This window comes from Mirounga angustirostris, unplaced genomic scaffold (genome assembly GCF_029215605.1).
Source record: "Mirounga angustirostris isolate CCGP_5_RB_7025 unplaced genomic scaffold, mMirAng1.0.hap1 SCAF_6, whole genome shotgun sequence".
Taxonomy (NCBI): Eukaryota; Metazoa; Chordata; class Mammalia; order Carnivora; family Phocidae; genus Mirounga; species Mirounga angustirostris.
Genome location: NW_026991714.1, coordinates 122,418,906 through 122,431,836, shown reverse-complemented (window position 1 = coordinate 122,431,836; position 12,931 = coordinate 122,418,906). Strand labels below are relative to the sequence as shown.

Genomic DNA, 12,931 nt, shown 5'->3' with positions numbered 1-12,931 from the left:
TAGAAAGTTCCTCTATTACTCCTGCTTAAGGGGGGAGATCAGCTCAACAGTGCATGTTAATCTTTTACCATATTCTTATATGTGATTTTAAAAAGTGTTTTTGTTTTTTTAGGCTTATTTAAGGAGAATGTATGATTTAACATATAAATATTTGCTTTTAATCCACATTTTAGATATAAAACAAGGTCCAGAAATGTTATGAATAGTGTTTTGGATGACGACAGGGTCTTTCCCCATCAGAGCACAAGTGACCATTACATGTCACAAATCATTTATTTTCCAAACATATACAAATACATTTATATTTCACTTTGGCAGCAGAAACTGTAGTTTAGGTGAAAAATCAATTTAAAGTAGAAATTCATCAACTATTTCACACTTGTATTATGCTTTTAACCTTCTAGTTACACATACAGAGAGTCACAGTGGGACCATAAAATTCTACGTCTGGCATTTGAATGCTCTATGAATTTGAGAATGAAATCTGTTTGTGCATAAACTTACATGGCCTGTATTGATGAGTTTCATTTTCAGAACTAAATATCCTAGTCATTAACAGTAACATACACACACTCTGAGGCTATAACAAGCTACAGCCTTAATATATTTTTTTTAACTAGACGAGTATCGAGCACCTACTGTGTGCTTAGCATTGTGCTAGGCACTTAAAAGTGAAGTGGGGGTAAGAATGGATGTAAGACAGTTTCAGTCTTCCATGGGCTTGCATACTACGATCATTCACACATTTAAACAAATGCAACATTACCCATTTCAGTGTCAGAGTGAATTAGTTCAAAGTTCAGAGACCTGGGAAAGGTCTCATAGACCTTCTTGAGCATAGTCTACTTGGGATCTAAGAGATGTACACGAATAACTTGGTAATTGTGGAGATTCAGTACTTCAGGAACATTTAGGTCATCCCATGTCAAATGACCATGGGATGCCATCAGCTGAAGATTCCTTAGGAAATTGACACTTAGAGATGGCCAAGAACGTATACATTGTTAACAGCACACTGTATCCTGGGAATACTGACCCAAGAATGGACTTAGTGTAAGAGGCAGTCTTCCTTTCCTAATAACTTTCTGGAGGGTCTAGGTATTCACCTCTTTTCACTTTGCTGCACACGTGAGAGAAGAAACTGCAGGTGGTCGGAGGCAGCCATCTAGAGGGCTGTAGGCTGTAGGCTGCCTCTCACTCTGCCAAGTTGGAGATCAGACACCAGCCAGAAGAATCCTAGTTTTCTCTTGGTGTGGTGGCAGTTAATTCAGTTTTACCAGGCAGGATGCAAGCTCTGTTACTTGTCAGAATTGAGCAAGGCCTGTGGGTGTCCAGGCAGAGGACGACAGGTCTACAGAACTACTGGGTAGGGAAAGAGAAGAGAGGAAGGGGAAGATGTAGTTTGAGAAAGGAGTACGTGTGTGGCAGGAGGGGGCCTTCTTCATTAGTGAGCCTCTAGTGTTTCCCGAGCCCCTAAGATGGGAGCCTTTGTATGAAAGCAAATTTAATTAAAAACAAGGCACCTGTCACTCACTTCTGTTGAGTTGTAACTCCTATTTACCCCCATCTGGAGAATTTATAAGTAACTATTACTTGCTAAGGATAGGATGACATGAAAAGAGGCATTTCCCTCAACAGGGCACTTTCTGTCTAAATAGTATTGTTACTTCCTACAGATTTGCCCTCAAACTTACCCTCAATTCCTTGATGACCTCATGCGACCTTCCATTATTTTGCAAAACAACCAATTCCAGATGAACAGGTGACCAGGAGGAAGTCAGTCTATTTCTTCGGCATCACAGACCAGTTGGATTCTTACCTATTCCTTTTTCACCAGCTATACATAATTCTGTAAAGTTGTCATCACCCAACAGTAACAGAACTCATGCTCCTTTGTTTTTAGTGAAGTGTCTTGAAATATTTTTCCTCAAAATCTTGTCATAAACCTAGTTTGCATATTTAGATTCTTTGCCATATCAACTTTACAAATGATAAAAGTTTGCTACCCAGATTTTTAGTAGTCTGGAAAGTTTGAAGTGGTAATGGGTAGAGTCTGGGTGGCCGTTTTCGATTTATTCTAATAGAATAATTTCTTTCATTTGGTGTACTAACATAGCTATATAGTTCAGAGAAGCTACAAATAAAAATTTCATATATTTGGCAAACACCAAGTTGTGCCAGTTAGTTGTAATAGAGTGGGCGTTTTACATTTTGAGCAGTGTCTTTCAGAAGGTCCCAAAGACTCTGATTCAACGGAGGATGTGCTTTCACCTCAAAATGGAATGCACAACTAAGTTGGGTTCAACATAGGCAATACATTTACTTGTAAAACCTAGTCTCACTTTAGTCTCGGGGAGTTTCAGATTCCATCAGCCGAGTCAACGATGTTACAGACTGGGGTGGGTGGGGTGGGGCGGGGCTGGAGCTTAGAGTCAAGGCCAAGTGCTAAACCTAGAGAGACCAGTCTTGCTTCTCATCCTCTTACTCTGCACTGTTTTCATTATGACTCTAGCCAGTTTTAGGCCAGTACCTCAGTTTTCAGTACATGATAAGCCAAACAAGAGGAAAAGATGTCAAATTTATAGACGCATGATAAAGTGTTTCTGGAATTTTTTTTTTTTTTTTTTTTTTTTTTAAAGATTTTATTTATTTATTTGAGACAGAGAATGAGAGACAGAGAGCATGAGAGGGAGGAGGGTCAGAGGGAGAAGCAGACTCCCTGCCAAGCAGGGAGCCCGATGCGGGACTCGATCCCGGGACTCCAGGATCATGACCTGAGCCGAAGGCAGTCGCTCAACCAACTGAGCCACCCAGGCGCCCTGGAATATTTTTTTTTAAATGGGGCAGTAGTGTGCATTTCTTATAGACTGATGATTTGAAAAGAAACCTGTAGTACTGGGCAAACCACATCCAACTGGAATAGCTTGAATTCTGTGGACAAGCAAATGGCGGCTGTTCTAGCATTAAGGCTTCGAGTCAGTGAACAATAACGTGAAAGCTGTCTGGTGTGTTTTTAACACTTCTGACTTCAGAATATGCAGAGAACTGGGGACTTGTTTTATTTTTATAATTGGTAAAAAGACTTCTCAAAGAAAAAGTTAGGATTTTTTGTGTGCTTTATAATTTGAAGAAAAAATTTTAATGTTGGTAGAAAGTTTGGATTTACTTTAGAGCAACACACATTCCATTTTAAAAGTCATAATTTGCTTCATACCAAGGATAAGAATTCTTTACACTTACTTGATAGTTTTACACAGTAAGTTTTAAAGATAATATACCTTAAATGGCAATTATGACCTGGATCAATAGCTCTTCAGTTAATGAGAATTGAAGCTTTTTTTTGCATGAAATTCTGGCCCATGTCAGGTATTCAGGTCATACATTTTTTTTTTAGGAGATTTGTCTTCAAATAGTGAGACAGAACCTCTAGTGCTTCTAATCCATAAGCGGGATCACAAAAGCTATGTATAATAAATATATAAGTACAGTGTCAGTACAGACCTTGCAAAATAAATAAATTTGAACACCCACTCAGTCTACTTTTGCTTTAAGAAATGGTTAAATTTCTTGTTAAGATGTCACAACTCAGAAGATACTAATTTATACATCATTCTAAATTCAGTTTGTGAAAACCAAAAGTGGAATAATCTGTGAACACATAAGCAATAAACTTAAAAAAAAAACCCAACATCATTCTCTACATAGAAAGAAATGCTAAAGAAGAGTCCACTATGGTGCATAATATAGAAACTACATTGAATTACTTTTTAATGAATCTTATAGGATATATTTACATTTGCAATGCCCCAAAGCTTCCGATCGTCAGCCATGAAGTATATGACTAAACTAGCTTGCTTGTTTTCAGACCTCTGTGGCTCTTGTTCCCAGTTTTCTAAGTCGGGTCAGCAAACTATGGCCCTGGGCCAAATCCAACCTGCCACCAGGTTTTGTATGGCTCTTGAGAATAGTTTTTACATTTTTGAGTGATTGGAAAAAAAAACCCAGAAGAGGATTATTAGTGATGTGAAAATTTTATGAAATTGCAATTTCAGCGTCTGCAAATTTTTATTGGAACACACCCACGCTCGCTCACTTCTGTATGGTCTGTGGCTGCTTTTGTACTGTTAACAGCCGAGATGAGTGGCTGCAGTGGAGACTGTAGGGCCCAGAAAGCCTACGATCCTTACTGTCTGGCCCTTTATGGACAGAGTTTGCTGACCCTTGCTTGTTCTATAAGTCTGTTATTGCAAGCTTAGCAATGTTCCGACTGCTGACATTTATAAAATAAAATGGCCATCTCCTGGGCTTCTTTGCTGCATTCGTCAGGAAACTGGGTGGTAGGTAGCCCGGTGCCATTTTGTTTGACAGCGTGGACCTCACGTCGTGTGTGAAGAAGGCTTCCGTTCAGAAATCATCAATTTCCAGTTTAAGTCTGATGAAGGTAAGGAAATTTTATTTGTTTCCACCATGTTCACTCTTGACTTTAACTTCTTACCAAAAGATCTTCACCTGTAAAGTGGTATAATACATAGGCTTGTAAGTAGATTTAAAATGAAGGAGCAGCATCTGCAGTGTAGCAATGGTTTAATGTGGTTCAACCAAGAGAAACCCACAACTCTGGTGGCTGCTTTTGGAGGAGAGACTCTTGGCTAGAAACTTGCAGTGTCAGGACGCCTGGGTGGCTCAGTCGGTTAAGCGGCTGCCTTCGGCTCAGGTCATGATCCCAGGGTCCTAGGATCAAGCCCCGCATCGGGCTCCCTGCCCAGCGGGAAGCCTGCTTCTCCCTCTCCCACTCCCCCCGGCTTGTGCTTTCTGTCTCTCTGACAATAAAAAAAATCTTTAAAAAATAAACTTGCAGTGTTGTAACACGATGTTCCTGGGAGGTGGAATGTGAGCCTATTTCTGCCCTGGAACACCACAGCCTTTAGAAGGGTTTTTTAAATAACAATCAGATAAACTTCAACTTTTCCAAAAGGTGGAATTCCTTCAACTCTACATCATTTCAGATAAGAGTAAGGTAAATAATTGTTTATGAGTTCTTAAATGATTAAGGGATAAGTCTTAAAACTTCAGGGGTGAAAGTTTTAGAATTAGAACATGAAAACTTATGTTTTCATAAGCAGTGAAAACACTAAACTTGCCTTCTCGTGAGCACTGGAAGTCTCTTTTCTCACAAGCGCCCCTTTTTGAGGACACCGTTTGTAAAGGAATTTATAACACGAGATTCATGTACCCATAGATGTACCCATGTCTGTTTTTAAAGAAAAACTTCCCCAGGTTTAAGCAAAGCTGAGGTCAACTGAACGATTCTGAATGCTTGCTACAGAAAAATACAGTCCAAAACCTACTTCTAAATCACCCCCTCTCCTAATACTGCTCCTGTAGCAAGCTCCTTTGTAAGTCAGCTTTCTGGTGGCGGTGTACTCCTACGGACTTCCGTGATCCTGCCATCCTAGGAATTGGAGGGCTCCGTTTGTGCAGAGGGTGACACCACTGTCACTTTGGAGGTCAGGATAGAGGGGTATGTAAACCTGACATCTCGGATTCATTTGATACTAAGTTCTTGATCGAGAAAAACAATACTTTAAAGTTTCATTTCTGTCCTTAACGGCGTATGCTCACAGATCCACTACCAAGATGAGTCGTTCTCTCAAAGCTGGAGAGGCTCAACACTGGTGCTTAGTTCTAAAGCTCACTTGGCTTTTGGAGAAGGCACCGACTCTCAGTGACCTGGGGCAAATAAGAAAGTAAGTCTGGAAGTTTTAAAAATTAGGATTCTAGATGTATCTCAACAGAAAACGGGTGTTGAGCCTTCTCTGAGTGTGGCACAGCCACGGCTTCGCCGTTCTGTGCGAATTCACTATTACCCGTTGTGTGATGTGGATTGCTGCCCTGGCTCCACGAGTTCCTTCCGATGAGCCTTTACGTACAGAACCTAAGTAACCTTGCACCTCTCAGGATAGTTGGATACGCCGATATTCTGGAGGGGATTTCCTGTATTTGGTCCCATCTGTTGTTTTGAAAGAGCTTTGTATGTGTGGTACAGGGCACCAGTTATTTTAGGAGTTTCTCAAATGTAGAAACATGGGCTCAGTGTATTGGGCCTTCTTTTGTGCTCTTATAAATCAGATTAGGTCCTGCCAAAAGGTATCAATGAATTCTTTAATGTGAGCTTCTACAGTTTTATATAAGAAATTCCTTGTGATAAAGGCAGACGATGAAGCCCTGCAGTGTGAGCAGCAATGCCTTTGCTAGGCTAGCAGTCTCAGTTTTAGAACTACAGTGGTGCAGGTAAAGAGTGGGCTTTAATAATCCCTTGGGTTCATTAGGAAGTAAAAAAAATATATATGTGCTTGTTTTCCTCATTTTTTTTTTTTTTTTTTAATTTGGGTTCCATATAATCTTTTAAGATGGAACGAAGATTACTCTGTGGATACCGAGCAGTGGGTAGGCAACCAAAGGCTGAGTTTACTGCAGTTTCCAGGTAGAGGCTGTTACACAGTTTTGAATGCCAGATTTTTATTTTTTAATTGAGGCAGACCAAGGTGAGGTTGTTGAGGCTAAATCAAACCTCAAAATAGCATGAAACTAAAAATCCAAAGGAATGAAAGCTGAATGACCCATAGCAGTCCTTCGAGAATATTTGTGTTAGTGACGGTTAAGGCAGTTCTAGGTCTGATAAAATAGAGCTGATGTAGTAGTTTGGGCAAGTTGGTTGTCTTCTTGGGGGCCTTCGTTTGGCTAGCTACAAAACCAGTCGGTCTAAAATTATAAATACTGAAGGTACATGGCTCTTCAGAGCCCTTTTCCTGTTTTTAGGTACGATTCCTATCTGCCTTCGGGACATCGTCCTCTGGGCCTGCTGTGCCTTACACAGTAGGGTAAGTGGGCCCCCATTTCAGAATGGCTCAATGACTCGGTCTATCTGGGTAAAACGTGCCAACCTTGGTTATTGTCGGTACTCTGTGGTGTCACTGGAGGGCAAGCTGCCCACCAGTTTCTCCTCCTTGCTTTGGACACTTTCTGAGGCCAAGACCTGAGAAGGTGATGTGAGTCCTCGGGGCTGTTTAGTTGACTTGGTGAACTTCTTGAATTCACTTGCAAAAGAAATGCCTTTTCTTTTGTCTTCTCGGGATGCCTGTGGGAAAAAAAGAAGCTTCCATGGGTATAAGGTGAAAGCCGGGATCCCCAGTCATCTGACACGCTATCATGGAGCCCTTTCCTCTTCTTCTCTAATAGGTAGAGCTTTGGGAAGAAGTGCTGAGGGAGTCCCCTCTCAGGGCTGCTTACCCACAGTGGGGAGTACATTTCTTTTCATGTAGTGAAAGTGAAGCCAAACCGTTTCCTCCCAACTATATCCCTTGACTCAAACTTTCTCCTAGATTTCATAAGTTCCCAGATTTGATTGCCACGTGGTTATGAGTATCAAGTGCTTTGTGGAGAGAGCAAAAGCACTTTGAACTTTACCTGCACCTGCTCCTTTAGCTTAAGGATGAATTTTCCTGCACCTTTCCACTTGCTTTGGGCTTGAAACACACACTCCTGGTCCAAAAGAACCCGCTGGGAGGACTTCGGGGTGGCAGACTTCTTGGTAGCGTCTTTCACCACCTCTTCCAAAAGCACATAGTCACTCGGGTTGGGGTTGCTCAGAATGCTGTAGGAATATTTGGCCTTGCATAAGGTCTGAAAGAGAAGTTACGGTCCACTGAATACACGGCCTCTCCAACGCTTGCATTCATTCTGAATGGAACTTGAAGGTGGGAAAATGTCACAGACTTTTAGAGAAGGAGTGGCTCTTTCTCAGATTGCATCGTTCCATTCCTCAGTTTATGTTTGCGTAGTTGTCGCTTGTAATGGGGCTTCACAGCAGACCGTGATTTAGGTATTATTACCCCATTTTCAGACAAGGAAACTTAAATGTATAGAGATTAAGCAGACTCCAGAGAATGCACAGCTAATGAGTAACAGAATAAGGATGTCGACTGGGTTTTCTACATGCACCAAAGCTCATAGACATGAAGGTCACACAGACCGGGAGGGGCAGAATCCTGACCCTCGGGAGCCTCTCTATCACAGAGTCTTGGGTGTGGAAGGCATTTTAGTAATTCGCCCGGTCTCCCTTCTCATTTAGTATAAGATCATCTTTCATTTATACATTTATTTGCTCATCAAATGTTTAGTGAGGGCCTTCTGTGTCACAGATACTGTATTATACTTTGGGGAGATAAAGGTGAAAAAAACCAAACAAACATGTCTGGGTTCTCTTGGACTTTCAAACTCTACTAAGGAGGCAAATTTTAACCACGTCATCATGTAATCATAGCAGATAGCACTTAAATAGTGTTTACCAGGTGCTAGGCATTGTACACCTTATGTATATTTACTGAGTTGATCTTCACAACAACTGTGTGTGGAAAGGACTATTATACAATCTCCACGCTGTGGATGGAGTAGCTTACCACAGAGTATATAATACAGTGTGCTGGAGCCAACTGGAACGGGCCAGTGAAATCAGACGTGGTGGGAGTATCCACACAACAGAAATTGGCAAATACTAAAAATCAATTTGGCTCTTTTTTTCCCTTAAGACAGCCAGTCTACCAGCACACCACTGTAACCGAGGCACTAAGAAGGAGAGCTGGGATTTGAACCTGGAGCAATTTGATTTAGTGTCTGTGCTGTTAACCATTATGGCTATACCACTTCTCAACTGGGTATTTAATAAACAAACCATGACGAGGCTTGAAGGAAGGAGATACAGTTCTTTGAAACCATGTACACAAAGAAGCATGACTTAGAGGAGGGAGAGGGCCAGAGAAGGCCTCCAGCATGTCCTCTGTAAGATCTTTGAGAAACAGTCACCAGGGACTGGCTTAGGCATTTCTGGGCCAATGAAATTACTACTCTGTGGAGCCCCCTCCTAAATCTGTTATCAACACTTCCACAGAGAGCCAGACTCATGACAGATACTAGGCAAGTGTCTGTTGAAGGAATAAACTAGCATGTCCCAACCTAGAGGCACACTCTCCCTTTTCAGATCCCCATTGTTCTAGAACTTCTCATAAAATGAGCTGACATCTGATTTGTGCCAGTGATTTACACTGAGGAGCAGACCGAGGAGAGCAAGGGCGAGGCTTTCACCTGCTGAATGACATCCTGCGCGGTGCTGACACGGGGTGCTTTGATGACTGTTCGAGGTTGCTCTGGAGAAACGTCATGCACTTGGACAAAGAAACTCTCCTCGGAGTTCAAGATTATCTCCTTGTCATCTTGAACAATGCTTCTCTCTTCTTGGTTCTATGTTAAAAAAGAAGAAGAGTATGAGTAAATGGTAAGATGATGTAGAGCAAGAAAGAAAAACCCAGTGAAAACGTGAGCTGTATCTGGGCAATGTTGGAAACTATTTCTCATCTATTTCATACACTAGGTAATAGTTCATAAACAATTCTACAAGGATATCCATGTCTTCTGAGAGGAAGAAAGTAATGTAGGTGTTTCTGCTGCTGCTGACAGACTGATAAGTTCTGGCTTACAATGAGCCAGTAGATCTGCTCCTACTTGGATTTTGAGTCCAAGTCACTGTAGATAAATTTGTACAAGGACAATATACCATATTGCCAATGACCAAAAGCCAAATAAGAACACAGTAAATTACATTTAAGAGAGAGCCCATCCATTCCCTACACAGGCCTTGGGCAATTAAGAAATACTAGACATCTGAACATGAACCATGCAAACTGACCCTCAGCCAGGCTGGACGGATAGAACCAGCAGTGAAAAGGCTGAAACGATGGCTGGAGGTAGGACACACTGAAATGAATATCGACAAAATTCTCAATAATTACGAGAATTGGTCATCAGGTTAATTGGCTTTTGGTGAACTGGCTTTCAGTAAATTTTACATATGTAACTATATATTAAATATATATTTAGATATATCTATAGATACATGAATCTTATTGAAATTTTCCAAACAGTATAGAAATATATCAAAAAGCCAAACTTTCCCCATTATCACCTCCCCCCCCATCTCATTCTCCATAAAAAACCCATTGTTGTTAGGTTATGTATGCTTCTAAACATCTGCTATGGATCTATGTATTTTTGTGTATGTGAACACATAGATACAATGAAACCCTGGAATTATGTGAATTTAGATATAATATCGTGGAATGGCTCCTGTTTTTTGGTAGCCCCATTCTCAAATGAAAGGTAGCTTACAGTTCTCTTCTGCAAGGGGGAGGTCTGAAGGGGCAGGGGCAACCCCATCTCAGGAAGTGAGCATTTAGCAGAAAGGTCCTTTGATCTCCAACAGTCTTCTAGCCTAATCTCCTCAGATCAAGGCACTGAAATGGTGCTAACTAACCAGAAAAATCCAGGAATCACTGCCACACTCCTGGAGGTTCCAACCAGCCATAGGACCCAGAATTGTCCCCATTGATATTAAAGTCAGAATGGATACCTGCCACCAGGTGGCGCCAAACTGCAGCCAGGACCAGAAAGGACTGGTTCCTGGAGCTTCTTGCCAACCAGCCCCACAGGCTCACCCCAATCATTTCATTAATCTTGGAATCATGGTCCCTCCAATTTTCAGGACTGATGTTTTTGGACCCCATTTGTTACATTATGGGTGTTAGGCAGGGGAGAGTTACTGTCTATTTTTAGTATATAAACTCCATACAATGTTCTGCCACTTTTTTTGTCCCCACTTAAAAGATTGTGGTGTTCATTTCATGTCACTTCTTAGAGATTTTAGCTGTGTAATATGTCACTGTGTTGATCATAATATATTTAACCAGTTGGAGAGTAGGGTTGGGTGGTAATTCATCTGACATAATTTATAATCTGTGTCTTGAAAACCGGGAAGCAAGCAAGCATGAAAAAAACCAAAAAAGGTTCTCATGGACACATGAAATACCTCAATAACTGTGCAATAAACTGACTTTTAAGAGAGCTTCTTGGAGCCTCACTCAGAGCTTATTTATTTCCAAGGCGCTTTCTGCCCACATTAGAAGGCACAGGTTATGACCAGAACAACGGCTCTCACTTGTAGCTCTTTATAGCTTACTAAGCATTTTTCTACATATTGTCTATATGTTTGGCACGAGTCTCATGTTAATCTTTTTCAATCAGGTAGAGTAGTTTCTCTTACAGATTTACAAACTAGGGCACAGAGGTTTACAGAAGTTAAATGAGCTGTCCAAGGTCATCTAATTTGTGGCAGAGCCAGGTCTGTCTGATTTCAAATCCAGCAGGTGTCCCGGGAGGGCATACTGACCACAGGAAGATGTGATCCTGACAGCCTGAGAGCCTAGAAGACAAGACAACTATAAAAGGCAGGCAGGCAGAGGAGATCAGAGGTCACGGATGGCAGTTTGGGGACTTTGAATATACGGGCAAACTGCTTATTCATCTCACTAGTTCCACAGAATGAAATACATGGAAATACCTAGAGCCCAAATCTATCAACTATGCTAGTATCTGCTTGCATTCAATAATTGCTGAATTCATTTATTCAGTCAGTAAATAGGTACTGTGTATGACTGTGTACCAGGTCAACCTAAACACTTTAAATGTGATTCGTTATCTTAGCAGACACATGTCAGTCATTTCAAAAATTTTCTCCCCATGCCTGGGTGGCTCAGTCAGTTAAGCATCTGCCTTCAGCTCAGGTCATGATCCGGGAGTCCAGGCACCGATCCCTGCATCGGGCTCCCTGCACAGTGGAGAGTCTGCTCCTCCCCCTGCTCATGCTCTGTCTCGCTCACTCACACTCTCTTTCAAATAAATAAATAAATAAATAATCTTAAAAAAAAAAAATCTCCCCACAAAGGCATTATACAGGAGAGCTTGCTGTATTCTCCCCATCAAAAAATGCTTATTAGCCTTCCCTTCTAATTTATCACCCTTATTCTTCAAAAGGCTTCTCTTCCACCAGCCCTTATGCAATATTTATTCCTGAGGTCTCTACAGCCTGTTTTCATATACATTTTAAAGATTTTATTTATTTATCTATTTATTTTAGAGAGAGAGAGCCAGCGGGGGAAGGGCAAAGGGAGAGGGACAAGCCGACTTGATGCTCAGCGTGGAGCCCCACTTGGGGCTCCACCCCAGGACCCTGAGATCATGACGTGAGCCGAAATCAAGAGTCGGACGCTGAGCCGACTGAGCCACCCAGGCGCCCCTCATAAACATTTTAAATCGCATATGGGCATTCCTAGCCTCCCCAGCCCTTGTATGCATATGGCGCCGTGGCACTCTGCAGCTTGCCCGTGTTCTCTCCTGCTTGCTGCTGACTGCTGTCCCCACAGTGCTGGGCACCAACACTGACCGGAAAGCCACAGACGTGAGTGCTTTCTGTGTCTCACCCTGTCATGATTTAACCTCTGTGAACCTCCATTTCCTTATGTGTGAAATGGTTTCCATTCTGTCACGAGGTCATTCAAAAGCGGTGAGTGAGAACTTTAAACACAGTAAATGCAACTGTATGGTTTGAAAATTCACTTGCTGACATCATCACTTAAAGGATACTTTTTTTTTTTTTTACATGTAGCTGGAGAATGAAGCAAGACAATGAGAAATAATAAGAAAAAATGTAGAGAGAAACTGAAGATGTCTTCCAAAGTCCAGCTAAGCCCTCTAATATTTTCTCATAAAGCTATAATTATTAGAACTGCTTGTTAGCTGTGTCTGCAATGTGTAAGTCCGACAGGGCGAGGAGCCTAGGGAGACAATTACATTTCCTTGCCTAAATGAAGTGTCCTTTTATGGTCTAAGGCAAGGTCAGAAGGAAAGACAGCAGCTCTGGTTTCCCAGAGCAGATGCTGGGGTTCTGTGGAGGATGTAGGCCACGTTCACAGCTCGGTGCACAGTGAAGAAGTAGCACATGATGCTGAAAACTGGCTCTTTATCATCTCCATTGTGTCCCAAC

The 12,931-nt window shown here is 41.7% G+C and overlaps 1 protein-coding gene across 1 annotated transcript in view; it reads right to left on the bottom strand.

The window, feature by feature from the left end:
• Nucleotides 1-3,751: 3,751 nt before the first annotated feature.
• PLCE1 (phospholipase C epsilon 1) overlaps nt 3,752-12,931 on the bottom strand; it is a 312,623-nt gene continuing 303,443 nt past the window's right edge. The window contains exons 30-33 of the mRNA XM_045878454.3: nt 9,142-9,297; nt 7,468-7,683; nt 6,945-7,138; nt 3,752-4,509 (exon numbers count right to left, since the gene is read on the bottom strand). Of these exons, the coding sequence (XP_045734410.1) occupies nt 6,950-7,138; nt 7,468-7,683; nt 9,142-9,297 (561 nt within the window). The 3' untranslated portion in view covers nt 3,752-4,509; nt 6,945-6,949. The remainder of the gene's footprint in view (nt 4,510-6,944; nt 7,139-7,467; nt 7,684-9,141; nt 9,298-12,931) is intronic.